Source organism: Bison bison, unplaced genomic scaffold (genome assembly GCF_000754665.1).
Source record: "Bison bison bison isolate TAMUID 2011002044 unplaced genomic scaffold, Bison_UMD1.0 scf7180017864365, whole genome shotgun sequence".
Lineage (NCBI taxonomy): Eukaryota > Metazoa > Chordata > Mammalia > Artiodactyla > Bovidae > Bison > Bison bison.
Genome location: NW_011494937.1, coordinates 2,456,624 through 2,478,896, shown reverse-complemented (window position 1 = coordinate 2,478,896; position 22,273 = coordinate 2,456,624). Strand labels below are relative to the sequence as shown.

Genomic DNA, 22,273 nt, shown 5'->3' with positions numbered 1-22,273 from the left:
GGAGGCTGAGCAGCCACAGGTGAGGCCTAGGGCAAGGTGGCTAGAGAGGCCCAGGACGTGACCCCTCTAGGCTGACATCACCAGGGGGGCGTCATGGGCTGAGGGTTCTGCAGATATGACATCACCACGGCAGAGATGGACAGCCTGAGATGGGAGAGAGGTGTCAGTCCAGGATGGAGAGGCGGGGGGGGCTCCCACCCCTCCCCCAGGAGTCCCTCCCTCCCCAGACCCAGCCTCACATGAAGCTACTCATCATCTGCTTCGTATCCTCAGAGCTCCGGGAGTTGGCAAAGCTGATGAAGGAGCAGTAGACAGCGACCCAAGCACACCACTTCAGCTGGAAGAGGTGGGTGGACAGATGGGTTAGGTCAGTGAGAGGCACCCCAATGAGCCATTCTCCCACCGGTTCTAATCCCAGTTTCACCTGTTGCAGCTCCAGCCTTGATCCCCAGGAGTCCCTCAGTCTCAGCCTCCCAAAGCTAACCTCAGGTACCCAAGTTCTGGTCCTACTCCCTGAACTGCATCTCTGACCCCACCATGTCCCCTCAGGCCTAAGAAGCCTAGCCCTTGACATCCCCCATCACCCTAAGGACCTCACCAAGTTGCCTTAAAGCCTCAGACCAACATCCAATGTGCCCATCCTGACCCGGACCTCTGGCTTCACGACAGCTCTGGCTTTCTCCACTTAGCATCACCCGAGCCCTGCCCACCTTGAGCATGAGGCCGCACATGCTGAAGATCATGCCGAGCAGGTTCATGTAGTCTGGTGTCGGATCATCCAGGGCTGGGTTACACTCGCTCGGTGGGGGCTTGTACCTGCGGCAGGCTCAGGGTCAGGGGCACTCGACTTCTACCCCTAGGGTGGGCAGATGCTTCCCTGGGCCTCCAACCCACAATCTGAGACCCATCCCCATTGTTAAAAATAAAACCACAGGTCCAAAATGGAGTCATTTATGCTAGGCCATGCCACTAAACTGGGGCTTACTACCTAGCCTGAATGGAGCGTCAGCCTCCTCCAGAAATGTAGTCTCTGACATTGTAATCATCCTTTTTTCTGTTTATGACTTCCTTGCCCTACCTTTAAAAACCTTTCCGTTTCTATAGGCCTTTAAGGCTCCCCTCTACTTGTTAGACAAGATGTTGCCTGATTCATGAATCCTTCAATAAAGCCAATTAGACCTTTAGAATTTACTCAGGTGAATTTTGTTTTTCAAGAGATTTGGTAGCAGCAACCGGATCCAAAGTGAACCTCTGACATTCAGGGATAACAAGGAACACAAGGAGGGGTACCATGAATCCCCTTCTGAGTTCACGGTCTTTCTCGCTGGATCTGGAGGCCATGGGTAAGTTCCTCTCAGTTCTGAGCTCTGCTCTCTTTGTGTCATGCTCCCGACCTAACTGGCTTTCCAGCCAGTTCCCCATTTGTCTGGAATCACTAGTTCCATGTTGGGAGCTGCTGGTGGTTCTGACTACAGTTCCTCATTTGGCTGGAAACCCTAGGCCCTTGGTTCTGTTCCCAGATTCCTTGTTGGGACGTGCTGGCGGTTTGGTCTGCAGTTCCCCATTTGTTTGGAATCAGCCCACAGTCCCCATGTAGGATCTACTCCTGGTTCAAGCCTTTCTCCAGCCCCAGGTTCCACGTAGGCAGTCAGTGATGGTGTGCACAGGGCCTTTTTCTTGGCCAGGCCACAGTAACTGGTTATGGCTGCAGTGTTACAGTATTCATGTCTGTCTGTCTTCCTTTGTGTAGATAAAGGCCAGCCAAGAGAGATGGGAGCATCTCTGACCCCACCATGTCCTTTAATGAGTCTACCCATTGGCACACCTGCTTATTTTTATGACCAAGAACTATAATCTCAGAAGCTGTAAATATCTACAAAAATGGCAAAGTATGACTAAAAACAACCTAGAATTACTATGGCTGTCATGGGGAAGGTTTCCCTGAGACAAGACTGCCCTTGAAAGTGAGGGTTTCAGGACTTCCCTGGCGGTCCAGTGGTTTAAGTCTCCAAGCTTCCACTGCAGGGGTCTCAGGTTCTATCCCTGGTTGGCGAACTAACAGCCTGCATTCCATGGGGCATAGCCAAAAAAAAAAAAATCCTCAACCAGACAAAGCTTGCAAAACAGCAACTGTACTTCCCTGATAGGGCAGTGGGTAAGAACCCACCCGTCAATGCAAAGAACACGGGTTCCATCTTTGGTCTGGGAAGATTCCACGTGCTGTGGAGCAACTAACCTGTGCACCACAACCTCTGAGCCCGAACTCTAGAGCCTACGAGCTGCAACTACCAAGCCTGTGTGCTGCAACTGCGGAAGCCCATATGCCTAGAGCCTGTGCTCCGCAACAAGGGAAGCCACTGCAATGAGAAGTCCGCATAGAGCAGCCCCTGCTCGCTGCAACTAGTGAAAGCCTGCACAAAGCAACGAAGACCCAACACAACCATAAATAAATAAAATTTTTAAAAAGCAACAGACCTTTTATAAACCGTTCCTAGAATCTTCCCTACCCCTACTGACTGGTCTGTTATTCAAACATGCAAAACAAAGAAAGGTGAATCTGACCGACTTTAAGACACTTGCTTGGAAGCCCTCCTCCTATGGTGCTTCGGTTCCATGTGATAGTCACCTAACCTGCTCTAGTGGCCCTGTTTGCTCACAGATTATCTCCTGAGATTAGTGGATTGATAAAAATACAGAAGAGAGGATAGGAGACCACCAGGCTGATGGAGCCAATGACCACAGCTGAGCACTTTGAAATGACCTTAGAGTAAGACTACAAGCAAAAATTCTCCAAGTTGTTGGTCTTACAGTTACAACAGCTCCAAGACCAGAGAGCTAAAATAATGCCCTCCTAGGGGTCCGCCAACAAAACGCTGGCCCAAGGACCAATGTCTCAAATGTAATCAACTTGCCCCCATATCTGTCTCCTCGGTATTCCGAGGGATTCTCTGGTAAGCTGTTATCTGTAATCCCCTTAAACAGCCAAGGGGAAAATAAAATTAAATCTAATGGGAAACCTTATCAAATTCTCGATGATACTTATTGTTGTTCAGTTCTGTGACTCTGTCAGACCTTCTCTCTGAATGCACCTGCCTAACACCGCTTGTTCCCTCTTCAGCAGGAATTCTCAAGATTGCAGGCCTTCCTTTGGTCCCTCACAGCCAAGCTATGTGCTGAGACTCACGTGTTTTCCTGAGATGTTGTTCAGTCACTAAGTCGTGTCTGACTCCTCGTGATCTCATGGACTACAGCATACCAGGCTCACCTGTCCTTCACTATCACCCAGTTTACTCAAATCCACGTCCATTGAGTGGGTGATGCTATCCAACCATCTCATCCTCTGCCACCCCCTTCTCCTTTTGCCTTCAATCTTTCCCAGCATCAGGGTCTTTTCCAATGAGCTGGCTCTTTGCATCAGGTGGCCAAAGGAATGGAGCTTCAGCAACAGTCCTTCCAATGAATATTCAGGGTTGATTTTCTTTAGGATTGACTGATTTGATCTCCATGCAGTCTGGAGCTATGTTTTCACCCCATTCCCTTAGGATGACAACTCCCTCAGAGTGAAAAAGAGGTTTCCTAACTGGAAGAATCTAACAAAAGTTCAGAGAGAATTTCTACCTCAACCAGTACAAATGACTGGGGGACTTCTGACTGAAAAACATTCTTTTTTCACTATGTGACGTAGCCCCAGTCGATCTATTTAGGTAGAGCTCTCCTTTCTAAGTTAAAAGGGCTAAGACATTTTGTTTCCAATGGGGACTTCACCTTAAAATTTCCTGACCAACGTGAACCAGATCTTTTATGTTCTTACAATCTGTCCTTGACGGAGAGGAAGAATTCCAACAAAAGTCCCTGAATTTAATTGAGGTGTCTCAAAATCTCTGGGTACTTTCTTTCTTTCTTTTGGGCTGCACCAAATCTACACTGCTGCGCACGGGCTTTCTCTAGTTGCGGCAAGCTAGGACTACTCTAGTGTCGGTGGCTTCTCTTGTTGCAGAGCGCAGGCTCTAGAGCTCCAGCTCGGTAGTTGCAGTGCACGGGTTTAGTTGCCCTGCGGCATTCGGGATCTTCCTGGACCAGGAATCGAAATCCTGGACCACCAGGGAAATCCTCTGTGCGTTATTTCTAATATTGACATTGCAAGAATAAAAAATACAGAGCTTATAAAGATTCAGAGACACATAACTAAACCTCTCCCTCAATTACATCAATATCCTCTGAAGCCTAAAGCCACACAAAGCCGCACACCCACAAGAGAAGACCTAATGTCCCAGGGCTAATTAGGCACGCCCTATAGAAGCCACCACAACATGCAGATCCTGCCAGTCTGGAAACCTAATGGGTGAGGATGGTGACTTGTCCATAACTTAAGAGCCTCCCCCCACTCCAGCCCCAGGGGAAAGTTTCTTTTGTTTTTTAATTTTTATAGGGAGTATAGTTGATTTACAATGCTGTGTTATTTCAGGTGTCCAGCAAAGTGAATCAGTTATACATGTTCATATAGCCACTCTTCTTTTGATTCTTTTCCCATATAGGTCTTTACAGAGCACTGAGTAGAATTTCCTGAGCTACATAGTAGGTCCTTCTTAGTTATCTATTTTATATATACCAGCGTGTATGTGTCAGTCCCAATCTCCTGATTTATCCCTTCCCTCAGGAGCTTCTGGTGGCTCAGCAGTAAAGAATTCACCTGCAAAGCAGGAGACACAGGTTCAATCCCTAGGTCAGGAAAGTCCCCTGGAGAAGGCAATGGCACCCCACTCCAGTACTCCTGCCTGGAAAATCCCATGGACGGAGGAGCCTGGTAGGCTGCAGCCCATGGGGTCGCTAAGAGTCGGACATGACTGAGCAACTTCACTTTCACTTTTCACTTTCAAGCATTGGAGAAGGAAATGGCAACCCACTCCAGTGTTCTTGCCTAGAGAATCCCAGGGACAGTGGAGCCTGGTGGGCCGCCGTCTATGGGGTTGCACAGAGTCAGACATGATTGAAGCGACTTAGCAGCCAGTATGCTTGCCTGGGAAACCCCATGGACAGAGAAGTCTAGCAAGCTACAGTCCATGGGGTTACAAAGAGTTGGACCAGACTGAGCAACTAAACAACAAGCAGGACTCAAGGGTTATTAGCAAAGTTATTTCCCCCTTCCCAGTTGTCCCAAACCTGGAACACCATTTTGTCATAAATTCCAGCAGGCTCAAAACACTGTTGTGGATCTTTTTCAGCCTTTTGCAGTATCTCTATAGATTCCAACAGCTGATGTCCATCTGCCTTAACTTGGAACAATTAGCAGTAAGCCTGGACACTCGTGCCTCAAGGGTTCACTGAGGCCCCTTCAGATTTCTCCCAAGTGCTCCGTCAAGATGTAAGGACCCACCAGTCCCCAGGAAATGAGCTCTTTCACAACAGGTGGATGACTGCTTACTGTGCTCAGTAACCAAAGACACATCCATAAAAGATTCCATTTATCTGCTAAAAAGTGATGGAAGAACTTTTCATACTGTGGTATGGAGAAGTCATCCTAGCTAAGACATGACTGGGCTTAAACTTTATGTTCATTAGAATAGACAGTCTTGTGGCCTCTCAGACAGACATCTGCTTTAACCATTAGACCAAAAAAAAAAAAAATGTGCAGTTATCAGACTGTGCAGAATGTCCACTTTGAAGAGGGGATAAATGTTCTTTCACCTTATCCCCACAATACCAATGTACCAATTCCTTTGAATATGAGGTTCCCTTCCCTGACCTAAGGTCATGCTGTCTTGCTGTGTATGTGCTAATCTGTCTCTTGAAACCCTGAAGCAATGTACCCATTGTGTCTGATGTTTGTTCTTTGTTTGGACAAGACAGAACTGTGCTTCAGGCATCCAAATGGAGCCGGGTAGCCATGTTAATGCATCAGTGAGGACTTGAATTTTCTGAACTGTATCAAATTTAACCACACCACCAGCTATTCTTAAGACGGTATCTGCTAGCAGCTGCTAACTGCAACCTTATGGTCTCAACATCTTCAGACCCCAACGAATCCTTGCTTAACAAGCACCCGTATATCTTGCCGACTCTAATCATATTCCCCTTTTTTTTTTTGACCATACCTGCAGGCATGCAGAAGTTCCCTGACCAGGGATAGAACCCATGCCCCTTGCAGTGGAAGCACAGTCTTAACCACTGGACCACCAGGGAAGTTCCAATTATAATTCTTGACAAACAAGTTCTGTAACTGCAGTTTTTGCCTGAATAAGCCTCTGCCATACTGTAGTCCGGCAAAACAATTCAAGTGCTTTTGAATCTATGTTTCCTGGGCCATAGGCCTCCGTTTGGCTCAGATAAAATTCTTATTATAGGTTGGTTATTATTTCAGTTGACAAAAGGAACATAAACTCTTCAAGGGAAAATTAACAATTATCTGTAGATAATGTTCATTACCTAGTGCTGAAGGAACCCAACAAGGATCAGGCTAATCCAAGAATTTCCTAGGCCTACAACTAAGTGACAGCTGTGTGGATTTCTAGACTTGATTGGCTACTGTAGACTACGGGCTCCTAATTTTTCCCTATTCATTTCCCCACCCAATGACCTTACTCAACTTCTAGTCCCTGAGCCCCTTTCTAGGGAAGATATACATAAGTAGGCTTTTCTGAAGAGTAAAAAAAGTGCTTTAAGAACCACCAGCCCTAGACCTACCTAATTATTCAAGACCTTTCACTTTATTTGTGCATGAAAGAAATAACTAAGCCCTGGGAATGCTCACACAAGAGCATAGCAATAAACACAGCCTCTTTCTTCTCACAACATTTAACTGGATTCAGTTGCCAGTGCCTATACCAACTGTCTTGGGTTACAGCTGCAACTACAAAGTTAGTAGAAGCTTCAGTAGATCTAATCTGAAGTAACAGCATTTATTTATAGACTCCTCACGCTGTCCAAAATCTTCTTAACTCTTGGGACTTCTCTGGTGGTCCAGTACGACTCTGTGGGCCCACTGCAAGCAGCTTGGGTTCAATCCTTGTGGAAGGAACTAGATCCCACATGCCAAAACTAAAAGATCCTGTATGCTGCAACTAAGACTTGGAATAGCCAAATAAGTAAGTAAGTAAGTAAATAAATAAATAAATATATATATATATGCAGAGGGGGCATCTCCTGATCTCCCAAATGTATTAAAAAGGCAAACAAACAAAAAACCGGTCTTCTTAACTCTGAATTGACTCAATATGTCTCTGCCAGCATATTAACCTTCTATGAGATCCTTTTGCTTCCTCCACTTACGCAACATCTTAAATGTTGCAACACCTTTAACTTGCTACATCACTACCCCTACTGACAAAGATAAGCCCCTTAACTGTCAGGTAAGAACATCCTGATATAATCTTGTTTGCTGATGGGCCATACTCTAAAATGAAAATAAGAAGGGACACCTTGTTCCCAAACTGATTATGCTATTACTAACCATTATGAATTACTTGAAAAGGAAACTTCCCATAAATGAAAGTGGCCCAAAAAGCCCTTACCAGAGGGCCTGTTAATATTTTTACCAAGAATCAGTATGCCTTTAGGATTATCCATGATTTGGAGATGTTATGGAAACAAAGGGGTTTTCTGAAGTCCTCTCGGGCCCCCATCAAAAATGGGCAATAGGGACTTCCCTCATGATCCAGTGGTTAAGAATCCACCTGCCAATGCAGGGGACATGGGTTGGACCCCTGGTCCTGGAAGATCCCACATACTGTGGGGCAACTAAGCCCGTGCACCACAACTCTGAGCCCACGCTCTAGAGCCCATGCTCCGCAACAAGAGAAGCCACCACAGTAAGAACCTGAGCACAGCAACCAGAGAGCAGCCTCTGCTCACTGCAGTAGAGAAAGCCTGCGTGCAGCAAGAAGAGCCAGGGCAGCCAAAAATATAAATTAAAAAAAAAAAATTTTTTTAAAGGCAACAAGTAAACTACTCTTACTTTCTGAAGGTAAGAAATTACCTGTCATTAAAATTGAGACTCACACTAAAAGGACTGAACCAGAGTTCAGGAAATGCCCTAGTTACGTTTCATGCAAAGACAGCAGCAACAGAATCTATAAATATCATGGCATTGAGAATTCCCTGGCGGCCCAGTGGTTAAGACTCGGCACTTTCTCTGTGGTGACCTGGGTTCAATCCCTGGTTGGGGAACTAAGATCTGGTTTACAGAGCAGGAAAAATAAATAAATATTATGATACAGATGGATGAAGACCATTCTGCCTCAGCAAAACATGACCTCTCATTGCCAGACCCTGGCCATCTTGATGCCCTTGTAACATCAGTCTGTTCCTGAACAGAGAAATTAAGATGGGCAAACAATGGTTGTAAATTAGATAAACATTCAAGGCTATGGGAAACCCAAGATGGCCACGTGGTTCTTCCCAGCTCCCTGACAAATCTCATTTTTCAGTTTTTGCATTCCTTCACCCATCACAGTGCATTTTAAGATGACTCAAATGCGAATAGACATGGGTGGGGAGACAAAATCACAAAAGCAGTTTACCACCAATGTTTGACCTGTCAGGCCTGCAATCCTGGAAGAACCATCTGTGTTCCCAGAGGCCTCAGACCTCCCCACCCCGGACCTTCTGAGCACCTACTGCTGGACTTTATCCAACCACCACCCAGTATGGGTTATCAGTACGTTCTTGTTACTCTACACATGCTTTCCTAATGGGCTGAAGTCTTCCCTCGCCACAAGGCTAATGCCCTCACAATGGCAAGGAACCTGTTAGAAGATGTGGTTCCAACTTGGGGTCTACCTTCCATAGTCTTCAGGGACTGAGGCACCCACCTCACTGGGCAAATCGTACAAGCCTTAATGAAAACCTTGCAGACTCCTTGGAATTATCACTCTCCTTTTCACTTATCATCAGGCAAGGTAGAGAGAACTAATGGGATCCTCGAAAACCTCTAGACTGCTTAAACTACTGAACTCCCTTGGCCTAAGGTATTGCCTCTGGCCATGCCAACTGTTGCCAGTACCCTCTATGAAAACATACACTCACTCCACATGGAACAGTCACCAGTAGACCAATGTCCATTGCTCTACAACTTTCTGCTGATCCCTTGCTATCTAACGTTAATAGGACCAGCTACTATAAGTCTTTCACGTCTTATGCTATCATTAACAGGTTTAAGAAGCCCTCCCAGATCCCAACTCAAAGGATCCTGTTGGTCACAGACTGGAGCCTGCTGACTGGGTATTCTGAAAACATCATCAGAGGAAAACAGCCCTCAAGCCCCATGGGAAGGGACCTTACCAAGTGCTCCTGACCACTGACAAAGATGCAAAATGAGAAGGCACTGAGCCGTGGGTACACATCCCACAGCTAAGGAAAGCTCCGTCAGACATCCAGTCCTAAACAGATGCTGGAGACCTCTGAATCAAACTGATGAGGAAGAGAATAGCTGGCGTCAAGGTGGACTGCTTCTGTCCCAGACACCAGATCAAGACCATATGTTAACTAGACTGAAACCCTTCTTCTTTTTCTTTTTTTTACTATGGTTTTCACCTGGAAAGATGATGTTCTCACCCTTATCTCCCAGCCATTGCTGAGGAAAGTAAGATTTCAGACCGCTGGATTTGTCATTAAATATTCCAATCTGGGGGCTTCCCTGGTAGCTCAGTGGTAAAGAATCTGCCTGCCAACGCAGGGCACACAGGTCCAATCCCTGATCCAGGAAGATCTCCACATGCCGCAGAGCAGCTAAGCCCATGGACCACAATTAATGAGCCTGGGCTCTAGAGTCCAGGAACCCCAACTACTGAAGTCCGCATGCCTAGAGCCTGTGCTCCGCAACAGGAAAAGTCACTGCAATGAAAAGCCCTTGCACTGCAACCAAGAGGAGCCCCCACTTGTGGCAACTAGAGAAAAGCCCACACAGCAACAAAGACCCCCCAGCACAGCCAAAAATAAATAAATAAATAAAAATTCCAATCTGAGACTTCCCTGGCAGTCCAGTGGTTAAGACTCTGTACTACCAATGCAAGGAACAGTGGGTTTGATCCCTGACCAGGGAACTAAGATCTCGCATACCACACTGCACAGTCAAAAACAAAAACAAAAAAATTCCAATCTATTCATGATGCTAGAGACCTCCTGGTCCCCCTTGTGACCAGCTTTTCCTTCTATTCTCAATGTCACAGGAAACTACAACCAAACCCCCTGAAAGTTTCTTATGCAATTCAACTTTCACAGCCAGAACAACCTATACCTTGTTTTTCCCTTTCTCCCATCATAACCGTACATACTCAATTAGACACAATTAACTGGTAAATCTCACTGCACTTGCACCCCACATTCTCATGATAATCTAGATCAGATCTGCCCCCACTCACTAAGAGACCTCACCAACTGCACCTATCTTGGCAAGGTGTTTGGAGCAACACTTCATATTTCAGGCTGGGAGAATCTATTCCCAAATGTGCTGAAAACCTGACTGACATCTGGCTTGAATGGGTAACTGCAGTAATCCCTGTGAATGAATCCATTAACAGTACCCCCCTAATGGAAATGGTCTGTGCCCCGATAGGGTCTGTCTTTGTCCATAATGGTTATCATTCTCCTTTAGCCTCTGAATGCCTAGACAGCCAGTGCACAGAGGGCAATGCCTCTTAGGTTACTAAACTGGGCTCCTAACTTTCCACAAGGGAACTAAGACACCTCATTGGTCAAGTCCCCTGGATTTACATCATGAAGTTAAAAAGAATGATAAGGATTTCATGACTCAGGATTCGTGTCCTTTGGCAAGGCCATCAGCCCAAGAAAGATCCTTAGATTCTCTGGCCAGTTGTTCTTTTATAACAGAACAGCCCTTAATTAGGGGCTTACCTGGTAGCTCAGGCAGTAAAGAATTTGCCTGCAACGCAAGAGACCCAGTTCAATTCCTGGGTCAGGAAGATCCCCTGGAGAAGAGAATGGCAACCCATTCCAGTATTCTTGCCTCGAGAATTCCATGGACAGACCATGGGGTCGCAAAGAGTCAGACACGACTGAGCGACTAACACACAGTCTTTGTTTATCTTTTAGCTGAGCAAGGAGTGTCTATGCTGTGGTCAACACCACCTGCTACACTGGATTACTCCTCCTGGGGAAGCTGAAACTCAATTACATAAGATCACTGAGCAAGCCAGCTGGCATAAGAAGGTAACTCCTTCAAGGGGAATTTTTTTTTCTTTTTTTCCCTAAACCAGGGATTAAACCCTTGCTCACTGCACTGGCAGCACCAAGTCCTAACCAGCGCACCACCAGGGAAGTTCCAGTGGGAACTCTCTTTCATGTATTTGATTTTGCCTGGTTTTAATCCTGGAGAGCATGGCTCCAAAGTGCACTCCAAACATTGCTAATTATCCTGCTTATTATAATCATAATAATCTCCTTAATGCACTGAATTAGGCAGCATATTAAAAAGCAGAGACATTACTTTGCCAACAGAGGTCTGGCAAAGTAATGGTTTGCTGCTGCTGCTGCTGCTAAGTCACTTCAGTCGTGTCGGACTCTGTGCGATCCCATAGACGGAAGCCCACCAGGCTCCCCCGTCCCTGGGATTCTCTAGGCAAGAACACTGGACTTCTAGTCAAATACATCGTTTTTCCAGTAGTCATGTATGGATGTGAGAGTTGGACCATAAAGAAAGCTGAGGGCCAAAGAACTGATGCTTTTGAACTCTGGTGTTGGAGAAGATTCTTGACAGCCCCTTGGACTGCAAGGAGATCCAACCAGTCCATCCTAAGGGAAATCAGTCCTGAATATTCATTGGAAGGACTGATGCTAAAGCTGAAACTCCAATATTTTGGCCACCTGATGCAGAGAACTGACTCATTGAACAAGACCCTGATGGTGAGAAAGATTGAAGGCAGGAGGAGAAGGGGACAACAGAGGATGAGATAGTTGGATGGCATCACCAACTGGATGGACATGAGTTTGAGCAAGCTCTGGGAGTTGGTGATGGACAGGGAAGCCTGGTGTGTTGCAATCCATGAGCTCACAAAGGGTTGGACACGACTGAGCAACTAAACTGAATGCACTGTATTCTCTCAAAAGCTTTCAATGCATAATCACAGCCACTAATCATCAAGCAAAAGATCTCCCTATGACTAGAACAGCAGAAAAATAACAAGAGAATAACCAACTCAGAGACTGTGAACCTGAAGCCAGCAAGGACCTGTGACTATCACAGGGGTTAACTATGAATAGCCTGCAAAAGAACAAAACTGAGAGAACCTCAGAGTAGCAGCTGAGAGTGGCGCTCATGCCTTAAGTTTTGATCACGTCTCTCAGTTAGACAGACTCTGATTGGGAGCGGGGAGGAGGGAAGAGAGAGAAGATTTGTTAAAAAGAATACCACAGATCCAAAAATCTGTACTTGGCCAAGCTACCAAATCGGGGCTTAATATCTAACCTAATAGAAACTTCAACTTCCTCCGGAAATGCAGTCTTAATCGGTCAGTCACGAATTTTCTGGTTAGCACCAATGAGGCAGTCTGTCACATGGGCTCTCTCCCCTCTCCATCCTTCAAAAGGAAAATGAGGTAACCCCCACCTAATAAGACCCTTTTCTCCCCAAAAGGAAACTAATATAATCTGAAATCATCCTGTTTATGACTTCCTTGTCCTGCCTTTAAATAACACTTTCCTTTCTATAGCTCTTTAGCGCTCCCCTCTACTTGCTAGATGGGATGTTGTCCAATTTATGATCATTTGGTAAAGCCAATTATATCGTTTAAATTTACAGCTGAACTTTTTTCTTTTTTTAACACCATGACAACTAGGAGCCTCACCTCAGCACTTTGTTGGGCCTCCGTGGGTCCGACATATTGTTCGCGGACATAGCGAGTCAGAAGTCGCGCCTCTTCCGCTGCGGGAATCGCAGCTTCCGGCAGCTTCCGGCAGCTTCCGGCAGCTTCCAGCTTGGAAACACAGGATAGTTTTTAGAGTAACACTCTCAGCCCTCGCGCTTCCGTTCCTATCGACGGTTACCGGAACTCCCCCCAGCCAGGGGACAGAGAATTCGGAGAAGCCAAAAATGCTCCTAGAAGACCGGAAGTGGGGAAGGAAACTAGGAAGCTGGAGACAAAAGTGTTTCCAACACTATTTCCAAAGAGCCTAAATGTAGAACCCGGAAGTGAGAAGTAGGAAGTAGACCTTGGAGGACAATAATAAGGTTACACCCTCCCAGGGCAAGGAATGCTTCCGTGCCGGCGCGTGTAAGGTGGCGAGGAAGGGGAAGCCGAGGGATGGCTTTCCCTGAGCCAAAACCGCGGGGCCCCGAGCTGCCGCAGAAACGGTTGAAGACGTTGGACTGCGGGCAGGGGGCGGTTCGAGCTGTGCGATTTAATGGTGAGCGCCTTGATCTTTCCGAGTCCTCCTCCCGCCTCCTAAGGTCGACGGCCCAGTAACCCCCCCTGGTATTCCCCAGTGGATGGCAATTACTGTCTGACTTGCGGCAGCGACAAGACCCTGAAGCTGTGGAACCCGCTGCGGGGGACGTTACTGCGGACGTACAGCGGCCACGGCTACGAGGTGCTGGATGCGGCTGGGTGAGCCGGGGGGCCAAGGCGGGATCGGGGCGCTGAGGCCAGGAACAGAAGTAGATGCTAAATATTCTGTGCTCTGCCTTCTAGCTCCTTTGATAACAGCAGTCTTTGCTCTGGAGGTGGGGACAAGGCGGTGGTGCTGTGGGATGTGGCGTCAGGGCAAGTCGTGCGGAAATTCCGGGGCCACGCGGGGGTGAGTGCAAGCAAGAAGGGGTCTTGTTAAAGCAATTCTGATTAGCATGTGGGTGGTAACAGGGATCCGCTCCGCCCCCCCCTCCACCCACGCAATTACAGAGCAAGGATCCTTCCCCATGGCCCCCACTTCATCAAGCCCCATCCTTGCAGTTCCCCCCAACTCTTTGATCTCCCTTACCCTTAACCTTTTTCCCTTGCTTTAACTTGCACTGGGAACCCTGCTTTTGTCCTCATCCTCTAAGCGGCAGTTCCTGTTTCACAGAAGGTGAACACAGTGCAGTTTAATGAAGAGGCCACAGTTATCCTGTCTGGTGAGTCCAGGGCCTTGGCAGGTGGGCCCAGGAGACTGCCTCCGCCCTCTAAACCTGATCCACCTTCATGCTGGCCTTACAGGCTCTATCGATTCCACCATCCGCTGCTGGGACTGTCGCTCTCGGAAACCTGAGCCAGTACAGACACTGGACGAAGCCAGAGATGGTATATCCAGCGTGAAGGTGTCAGACCATGAGGTCCTCGCAGGGTGAGTGGGACCAGGACCTTGTCGCTCGCCAGGTGCCACCGAGGTTCACAGTTGTCTCTGTATTTAGATTAAAAAATCTACTCTCCTCATTGTGCTCATAAGGCCCTGCATGGTCTGGTCTCTGTTGTGCTCTCAGCTTTTATGTGGTTGTTGTTCAGACACTAAGTCGTGTCCAACTCTTTTTGACCCCATGCACTGTAGCACTCCAGGCTTCCCTGTCCTTCACTATCTTCTGGAGTTTGCTCAAACTCGTGTCCATTGAGTCAGTGATGCCATCCAACTATCTCATTCTCTGTCGCACCCTTCTCTTGCCCTCAATCTTTCCCAGCATCAGTGTCTTTTCCAATGAGTCGGCTCTTGGCATCAGGTGGCCAAAGGATTGCAGCTAATTTCTGTTAAATATACCACACATGCTTCCACTCTGGGACCGACATGCAATTGCCCTTTCTCCACCTGGACTGTTCTATACTACTTGGAGTGTATCTGAGCACCTCCTACAGGTCCCATTTTTAGTCAGCATACAGCAGTGAACAAGATAGAAAAACAAGGAAAACCCCTGCCTACATAGATTTGACAGTCTAGCTGCAGGAGACAATTAAAAAAAAAAAATTCCCACGCAGGGCTGCCCAAGTGTTCCCACAACCTGAGGGAGTGCTGATCCCACCACTGGGGGTGTTTGGACTGCTTGGCCTGTCAGCCCACCCAGTTCCCACACATCCCCCCCTTGAACTGAACATGGTTGGCTCCTTTCTCAGCCTCAAGCCTCAATTCCAGTGTCACCTCCTGGGAGCTGATGCCCCTCAGTCCACGAGGTTCCACTTTGGCAGCAAGTGCTCCTGGCTTGGTAGCAGCTGTGTTCCAAGTCTCTGTACAGGGTCTGGCCCAGAGAGGGAGCTCAGTGGAAAGCAGAAACAGATGGAATGGGACTTGATTGGCCCTTGGGTCTGTGTCTTAAAGCCATTGCCTCAGAATTCCACTTTTTTTTTTTATATTTATTTTTAATTTACTTATTTGGCTGCATCGGGTCTTAGTTGCAGCATGTTGGATGTAGTTCTCTGACCAGGGATTGAACCCAGGCCCCCTGCATGGAGAACTCAGAGTCTTAGCCACTGGACCACCTGGGAAGACCCAGAATTCCACTCTTGAGTTCACGTCAGTGTGTTTTCCGTGGCCGATCCTAAGCATGACGTGGCAGTGAAGGGTACTGGGAAGGATAGGTGCTAGCCTTGCCCTCGGGCCCCTGGCCAGGTGAAGAGGATACAGGGACACCAAAGCTGGCACCCTGGACCTACAGGCCCCTGCAAGTGCTGCAGCCGCCCTGTCTTGCAGTTCCGTAGATGGCCGGGTGAGGCGCTATGACCTGAGGATGGGGCAGCTCTTCTCAGACTACGTGGGCAGTGAGTGTGGCTGGTGCTGGGGGGCAGGCAGGGAAGGTGGGGACAGCCCAGGGGACCCAGCCTGACATGCCTGCCCTCCCCTGCCCCCAGGCCCCATCACCTGCATCTGCTTCAGCCGGGATGGCCAGTGCACCCTGGTGTCCAGCCTAGACTCTACCTTGCGGCTTCTGGACAAGGACACAGGGGAGCTGCTGGGCGAGTGAGTCCTCAGGAGCGTGGGGCCCCTCCCCCACCCCCAGTGAAGCCCGCCCCTAACACCCGCTCTGACTCCACTCACCCCCAGGTACACGGGCCATAAGAACAAGGAGTATAAGCTGGACTGCTGCCTGAGCGAGCACGATACACATGTGGTCAGCTGTTCTGAGGACGGGAAGGTGTTCTTCTGGGACCTGGTGGAAGTGAGCCTCCCCACCCCCACTCCACGCTGGGGTGCCTGCCTTGTCCTTACCTGAGTCACTCTCAGGCCTGAAGGGGGGGTGGTGTTCTGTTAGAACTGGGGGCTAGAAGGAATGAGAGAATGAAGAAAGAAGGGCAGTCCTGGCAAAGAGCACAGCACATGCCAAAGCTTGGAGGTGTGGCGCCCATGTATCGGTCAGGAAATGGAAGTGCTGTGGATGGCAGTGGTGGCAGCAGGATCCAGGTCAGGTGGGGCCACTGGGACTGACCTTCAGGGAGGGAGGGTGGTGATGGCATCTCACCCCAGGTGAGATGGGGCTGTAGTTGTTCAGGAAATCGGAGCCACGTCTGAGCATCCCTGTGATTTCCCCCCGTGAGCCCTGTGAGCTCTGTCCTGATGTGTCTCAGCCTGGTGGGGACGTCAGAATGGGAACTGACCAGCTAGACTTCATGGGGTCAGGGCTGGGGCTTGGCTACAGAAGCCCCTTAGAGGATGAAGGAACTGGAGGGCCCTGGAGAGTTGAGGAGCCAGCTCTCCCTTTGAGAACTCAGAAGGCACCAAGGTTTTGCCTACGTCTCGAGGGTCCAGTAGACTGGCAGTCATCCTGCAAGGGAGGGCACGTGAAAGGACATTTTGCAGGTGGAGAGAAGAACCCAATATGTTGAGACTTGACTGCAGGGTAATAAAAGGAGGGAGCATTGAGGCTCTCAGGTGGGCTGGTGGAGCCCAGATGGCAATCTCTGGGCACAGTCTAAAGGCAGAGCCAAGAGGATTTACTGACAAAAGGACTTGAGATGTACGAGGAAGATCCAAGGTGTCTGACCTGAGCACCTGGAAGGACAACTGACTGATGGGCTCAGTTTGGGACTGATTAAGTTTGCAATGTCTGGGAAGCAATTAGAAGCATTATAATGGAAACCAGGGGAGAGGCGGCCAGGAGGAGGGAGACACACTGATGACCACTGCCCACCCCTCGCTCCACAGGGTGCCCTGGCGCTGGCCCTGCCTGTAGGTCCTGGTGTGGTGCAATCGCTGACCTACCACCCCACAGAGCCCTGCCTGCTGACTGCCATGGGGGGCAGCATCCAGTGCTGGCGGGAGGAGACCTACGAGGCTGAAGGTGCCCCAGGCTGAAGCCAGGGGACCCACTGCCAAGGACAGAGACACAGCCTAAGGAGGACCGCTGAGATCATTTATTCTAGACATGCTGCTGACCAAGAAGTGGGGAGGGGCTGGGTCTGCAAACTAATAAATAGAGGAGGGGGGTGAGGCCTCCCTGGGGCTGCACCGTCCAGTGTTCAGTCCTCATTCTTCTCGGGCGTGAAGGCATCTACCTTCTGGGCAAAGGTTTCAGCCACAAGCAGCGGGAAGACCAAGGAGGCATCAGCATAGACCTATGGAGGGAACCCAGGTGAGCCAGAGGATCCACAGCTGCAGCCTAGGAGACCCTGTGCTCCAGCTGGCTGGCCGACCCTCACCTTGACAGGCTGTGCATCCATCCGGATCTTGCCCCATGAGACAGCTTCATCTGGCCGGGCGCCTGAGTCAGAGCCATCAAACTCCTGGGCAGTGTTGATGTAGACGGCATAGTCAGCGCCATTCCGCTGTGGGAGGGACAGGATGGGCTGGTCAGCCAGACAGACTCCAGGGCAGGACACTAGCTAAAGGCACAGGGATGTGTCCCAGATAAAGGAAGCCCTTGGTGGCCTTCACTCCAAGGGAAGGGCTCCATGTCAATAACTGGGCCAAGTGGGAGTGTCATGGGATGCTGGGCAGTGGGCGGCTTTGCTCCAGACTCACCTAGGTAGCAAGAGCCCACCCACATCTGCCACCAACTCTAGAGAAGACTTCCACACCTCTTCCCTCTCTATGGTCCCCACCCCAGTCCCACTGTTTGTTCCCCAAACAGCAGCCAGAAGGTGCCTATGAGCACCTGAGTGGCCCTCAAGGCCTCGCACTTTGTGGCTGTCACCTCTGGCCTCACCTCCTCTCTCTCTCCCCTTCACTGGCCTCCAAGATGTGCCTACATCAGGCACCTCAGAACCTTTGCACTGGCCAGTCCTGCCAGAAACTCATCTCACACCCACTCCTTAAGTTAACCACATGGTTCATGGGAGCAGCCCCTGAAAAACCTCTGCTCACAGGTCACACTTCCCAGGAAGTGTTCCCTTTTCTGAATAGCATGCCTTTCTCCTGCCCTCTCATCGTCATCCCTGATTCTTCTTTGTAGCCAATACTGCCACCTGATGTACATGTCACCTTGTCACTGGTTTGCTGTTCATCTCCCCACTAGAACATCAGTTCCAGGAGGGCAGGTATCTTGGCTTGTCTAGTCCACAACTGTTTCCCAGCACATGGCATGGGCCTAGTACACAGGCCTGTCTGCACAGCAGGCACGAGTACCACCCCCGACTAGGGGCCACACAGTCTGCATCCCTGCTCACCATGAGGTTGGCATTGGCGATGTGGTGCTTGACCATGCCACCACCCAGGATGATCATCCCCGTACGCTTGGCGAAGATGGCCTGTGTGTTGATGAGCTTGAGGTCTGGGGGAGAGGGCTGAGTCAGGCCACCGCAGGCCCAGGCAGCCCTCCTCCCTTGCTCCTCTGCAGCCCCAACATCTTACCCTCAACAATGTCCAGGACCAGACCTGGGTTCTTATAGGAGTGGAAGAAGATCATGTCACCCAGCGAGCCATCTGTGAGTGCCGGGCTCAACACAGGAATATGGTTCTAGGAAAGAGCAAGACAGGAGGGGGGCCGGATCTAAGCCCTGTAGGTGCAGCCTGCAGGTGTTTCCTCTCTGCCTGATTCTGGGCAGGGAGCTTAACTTCACTTGGGCCTGGCACATGAAGAATGGTAGTTCTTGTTTTTCTGATTGCTGGACCCCAGAGCCTCTGAGGAGCATGGGGCCTTCCAAGAGTCCCCATGGGAGCTGCTAAGTATTGCCCAACTGCTTCCCAGCAGTCTAGGAGTAGAGCCAGAATGCCAGATCCACAGTCAATAGCTGTGGGACCTCAGACAAACTGCCTAACTTCTCTGTTTCTGAGGCTCCTTATGTAGGAGCAGGGATGAGGAGACGAGTACCAACTACCCAGGTGGCTGTGAAAATGAAACAACACATGCCAAAGCCTGGCATTTTTGCCCCCACCGGTCCCTCACCTTCTGGGCCCAGTAATACACGGACTCTGGGTTGTTTATCTCCTTGCCAAGCCGGGCGATCATCTTGGAAGGTGTCCACTTCACACCCTAGGAGGAGACATTGGCTTCAGGCAGCAGCGCCTCCCCTGACGCACCCTCCCCCAGCCCCAGGTTGCTCCAGCCTCACCTCTGTGTTCTGCTCCAGCACCATCTGGTCCAGAATGGGCATCAACCAGTCCTCAAACTTGCAGTAATTGTCATTGGGCACCAGCAAGTTTCCAATCCTGGGGACAGAAGGTGGATGGGCATCAGGGCCCAGGACCCTCAGCCTGCCTCCCTTACTCAGCACCGCTCAGCCTCCACCCACCCACCTGTTGATCCCGTTCTCACGTAGCTCCTTCCCCCTGAGGCTGAACTCGCCCAGGTATGTGGGCGCCAAGCACTTGATGAAATCCTCCTCCACACCCCCAGCTGTGGTCACCAAGACGTCCACCTGCAGCCACAAGGCAGTGAAGTTATCCCAAGCAGAACTCCTAACTCCCAACTCTCATCCATTGACCCCTGTGGGGAGCTCTGCTGCAAAACAAAACTGACCCATATCTTCCTGTCTCACTTAAATGACCAGTAACCTTATTGCCCATTAAGACCCAGAGAGCCCAAGGCCACACCCCCACCAGGTCCCACCATGTTGTGCTGCACGAGGTAACGGATAGTCTCACGGATGCCTGAACTGATGAGGTTGGATGTGTAGCCCAGAAAAATGGTGCAGCCGGTGAGTGGGCGTCGGCTCTGGGTCAAGTCTGCATGTTGGTCTTCATCCTCGGATAGCGGCTCGAGTTTCTTCTCTATCTAGGTAAGGGCAGAGTTGAATTAACCTCTGGCCCCAAATTCCACCCCAAGGACCCGCGGCGGGTTTTGGTGTCAGACTCCCCGCCCAGGCTCTGACCACTCAGGGACAGAGAAACACTTCTACCTGGTACAGGGGAAGGAACACCCCTGTGTAGGCTCCGCCCTGTTCACAGCCCAAGTCTCAGGTCACATGCTTAGGCTTTGCCCCTTTTCAGGAATCCGAGAGCATCACTTTTTCAGGCCCGACCCCTCTCCCCACCGGGAAAAGCAAACCCAAGCTCAGGTCCGGGCGGGTGTAAGGGTCCACCTCCAATTCCTGGCTCAAATGCACTCTCTAGCCCAGGCTCCGCCCCTTCCATAATACTTTCACCTGTTACCTGTAACGCCCGCTCCCCGCCCCCGCCCCGCCCCAGAATCAGTCCCAGCCACTCCCCAGCACAAAACTCCCGGGCCCCATACTCTCTCCCACTATTGGACGAAGAACACACCTCCCAGAGAAGTCCCGCCCCCAGCTACCGCAGGGTGCTACTGGAGGCCACGCCCCCTCAACCCAGGAAGCCTCACCCAGGCCTCACCATGGCGTTGACTTGCTGTACCGCGCGCCCGAAGTTGGTGGCTTGGAAACCAGTGGTGCTGAAAGCCTCTAGCAGTGCGCGATAGTCCACGCCACGGTTGAAGTCGTAGCCCCGGACCTGCGCGGTCTCGAACGGCAGTGCCGAACTGTGCTTCAGCACGGCGGCCAGTGCCGCCGCGGGCACCTCCCTCTCCTGGGGACCCTCCATTGTCCTGCAGCTGCACTCTCAAGTCAGAGCCGCCCCAGGCCAGCCCTCTGGCGGCCTCGAACTGCTCTAGGCCCCGGCACGCACTTCAGTAGGAGATTCAAGGCCTGGGGAAAACCTGGGGAGGGCCGGAAGATGTTTAATCACATGACCCGCCGCGCCCGGAATGAAGGGTGCGGCCATCTTGTCTTGTGCAGTCCGTAATACGGAAGCCGCGGGGAGCCATTATTTATATTCCGTATGTTCCCAGCCGCCGATGAATGATTTTTACTTTTACTGCCGCCTGCTGGAAACCCACCGCGTTGCGTGGAGCTTACCGGTTCGTGTCTACCCTCTCAGAGAGAGAATGGTTTCTCAGACGTTGCCGTTAGACGAAATTCGAATCACCAGGAGGTATCAGACAGTTTCTGCCTCGGAGAGTCTCTCGTCAAATTGGAACAGTGATCGCTGTTCGTGTCTTGCAAGTCTCCTGAGCCTCCATATGCAGCATAACCCCTGGTCTTCTGTCTCTGGCAGCTGAGCTGCCATATCCTTTTTGAAGTCTTCCTTGACTTTCCTCTGGGTAAGGGATCTCCTGTGGGACCCAGGGCTGATATCTCTTTCCCTCTAGCGAGCCTGTGAGATGCTAGAGGGTGGGGGTCTATGATCTTATGGGTCCTCCTAACCATACATAGGGTTTAGTCCAGTGAGACCCCTGTAATCACTCACTCTACAATTTATGGAGTCTGCACTATATACTGTGTGCTTCCCTGGTGGCTCAGTGGTAAAGAATTCATCTGCCAATGCAGGAGACACGGGTTTGACACCTGGGTCGGAAAGATGCCACATGCCTCCGAGCAACTAAGCCCATGTGCCACAATATTGAGCCTGGGAGCCACAACTACTGAAACCCACGTGCCCTAGAGCCCATGCTTTGCAAGAAGCCACCAAAATGAGAAGCCTCCACACCACAATGAAGAGTACCCAGAGACCGGGTAGCAATGAGGTAGAAATATTCCAGCACTGCCAAAAATAATAAATAATTTTTTAAAGAAAAACCCTCTTATTGTGGCTTCTCAGTAAGAGTAATACTCGGGCTCTTCCCTGTGGCCTAAGAAGGCACTGACTTGCCTACCCTCATCCCCTACCACTTGGCCGCACTCACTTTTCTCCAGCTCCACTAACCTGACTGTTCTAGAGCCCAATAAGCTCTTTGCTGACCAAGGGGCAATGCACTTGCTGCTCTCTCTGCCTGGAACACCTGCTTCCCCAGCTCCTCCTCCTCTGGGCCTCAATCCAAATGTCACCTCCTCCAAGAGGCCTGCCCTGACCACCTGCTCTTGCTCTTACCTTGCTTTTGTTTTTCACAGTGCAGGATATATTCTGTTTGCTGCTGTTCATCCCTCCCTGCCATCCAGCTCTGTGAAGGCAGGATCATGTCTGGTTTCACTGCTATTCTTTT

At 50.1% G+C, this 22,273-nt stretch overlaps 3 protein-coding genes across 3 annotated transcripts; 1 reads left to right on the top strand and 2 right to left on the bottom strand.

Annotated features, from left to right (window-relative positions):
* Positions 1-6: 6 nt before the first annotated feature.
* Positions 7-12,907, bottom strand: WDR83OS (WD repeat domain 83 opposite strand). The gene is made up of 4 exons (XM_010855489.1): positions 12,798-12,907; positions 711-816; positions 240-337; positions 7-144 (listed from the first exon to the last, which is right to left on the bottom strand). The coding sequence occupies exons 1-4, from the start codon at positions 12,845-12,847 to the stop codon at positions 78-80; spliced, it is 321 nt and encodes a 106-aa protein (XP_010853791.1). The 5' UTR covers positions 12,848-12,907; the 3' UTR covers positions 7-77.
* Positions 12,908-12,991: 84 nt separating this feature from the next.
* On the top strand, positions 12,992-17,349 carry WDR83 (WD repeat domain 83). The gene is made up of 9 exons (XM_010855490.1): positions 12,992-13,356; positions 13,436-13,556; positions 13,641-13,746; positions 14,011-14,059; positions 14,142-14,268; positions 15,598-15,665; positions 15,756-15,864; positions 15,949-16,063; positions 17,047-17,349. Exons 1-9 carry the CDS (start codon positions 13,254-13,256, stop codon positions 17,194-17,196), a joined length of 948 nt encoding a protein of 315 aa, XP_010853792.1. The 5' UTR covers positions 12,992-13,253; the 3' UTR covers positions 17,197-17,349.
* DHPS (deoxyhypusine synthase) lies at positions 17,241-21,168 on the bottom strand. Its single transcript, XM_010855491.1, has 9 exons — positions 20,629-21,168; positions 19,889-20,053; positions 19,576-19,697; positions 19,392-19,488; positions 19,226-19,312; positions 18,691-18,796; positions 18,507-18,610; positions 17,541-17,666; positions 17,241-17,456 (listed from the first exon to the last, which is right to left on the bottom strand). Exons 1-9 carry the CDS (start codon positions 20,833-20,835, stop codon positions 17,361-17,363), a joined length of 1,110 nt encoding a protein of 369 aa, XP_010853793.1. The 5' UTR covers positions 20,836-21,168; the 3' UTR covers positions 17,241-17,360.
* Positions 21,169-22,273: the final 1,105 nt, after the last annotated feature.

What these genes read in the sequence shown, in the direction of transcription:
- WDR83OS (XM_010855489.1), bottom strand. Translation starts at nt 12,847, where the DNA reads ATGTCCGCGAACAATATGTCGGACCCACGGAGGCCCAACAAAGTGCTG. An exon ending in AGGCCCAACAAAGTGCTGAG is followed by an intron (nt 817 to 12,797) that starts GTGAGGCTCCTA and finishes AGCCTGCCGCAG; the next exon opens with GTACAAGCCCCCACCGAGCG. An exon ending in TGTGCGGCCTCATGCTCAAG is followed by an intron (nt 338 to 710) that starts GTGGGCAGGGCT and finishes CACCTCTTCCAG; the next exon opens with CTGAAGTGGTGTGCTTGGGT.
- WDR83 (XM_010855490.1), top strand. Translation starts at nt 13,254, where the DNA reads ATGGCTTTCCCTGAGCCAAAACCGCGGGGCCCCGAGCTGCCGCAGAAA. An exon ending in GAGGTGCTGGATGCGGCTGG is followed by an intron (nt 13,557 to 13,640) that starts GTGAGCCGGGGG and finishes TCTGCCTTCTAG; the next exon opens with CTCCTTTGATAACAGCAGTC. An exon ending in TCTTCTGGGACCTGGTGGAA is followed by an intron (nt 16,064 to 17,046) that starts GTGAGCCTCCCC and finishes CTCGCTCCACAG; the next exon opens with GGTGCCCTGGCGCTGGCCCT.
- DHPS (XM_010855491.1), bottom strand. Translation starts at nt 20,835, where the DNA reads ATGGAGGGTCCCCAGGAGAGGGAGGTGCCCGCGGCGGCACTGGCCGCC. An exon ending in ACCTCGTGCAGCACAACATG is followed by an intron (nt 19,698 to 19,888) that starts GTGGGACCTGGT and finishes TTGTGGCTGCAG; the next exon opens with GTGGACGTCTTGGTGACCAC. An exon ending in TCGCCAATGCCAACCTCATG is followed by an intron (nt 17,667 to 18,506) that starts GTGAGCAGGGAT and finishes TCCCTCCCACAG; the next exon opens with CGGAATGGCGCTGACTATGC.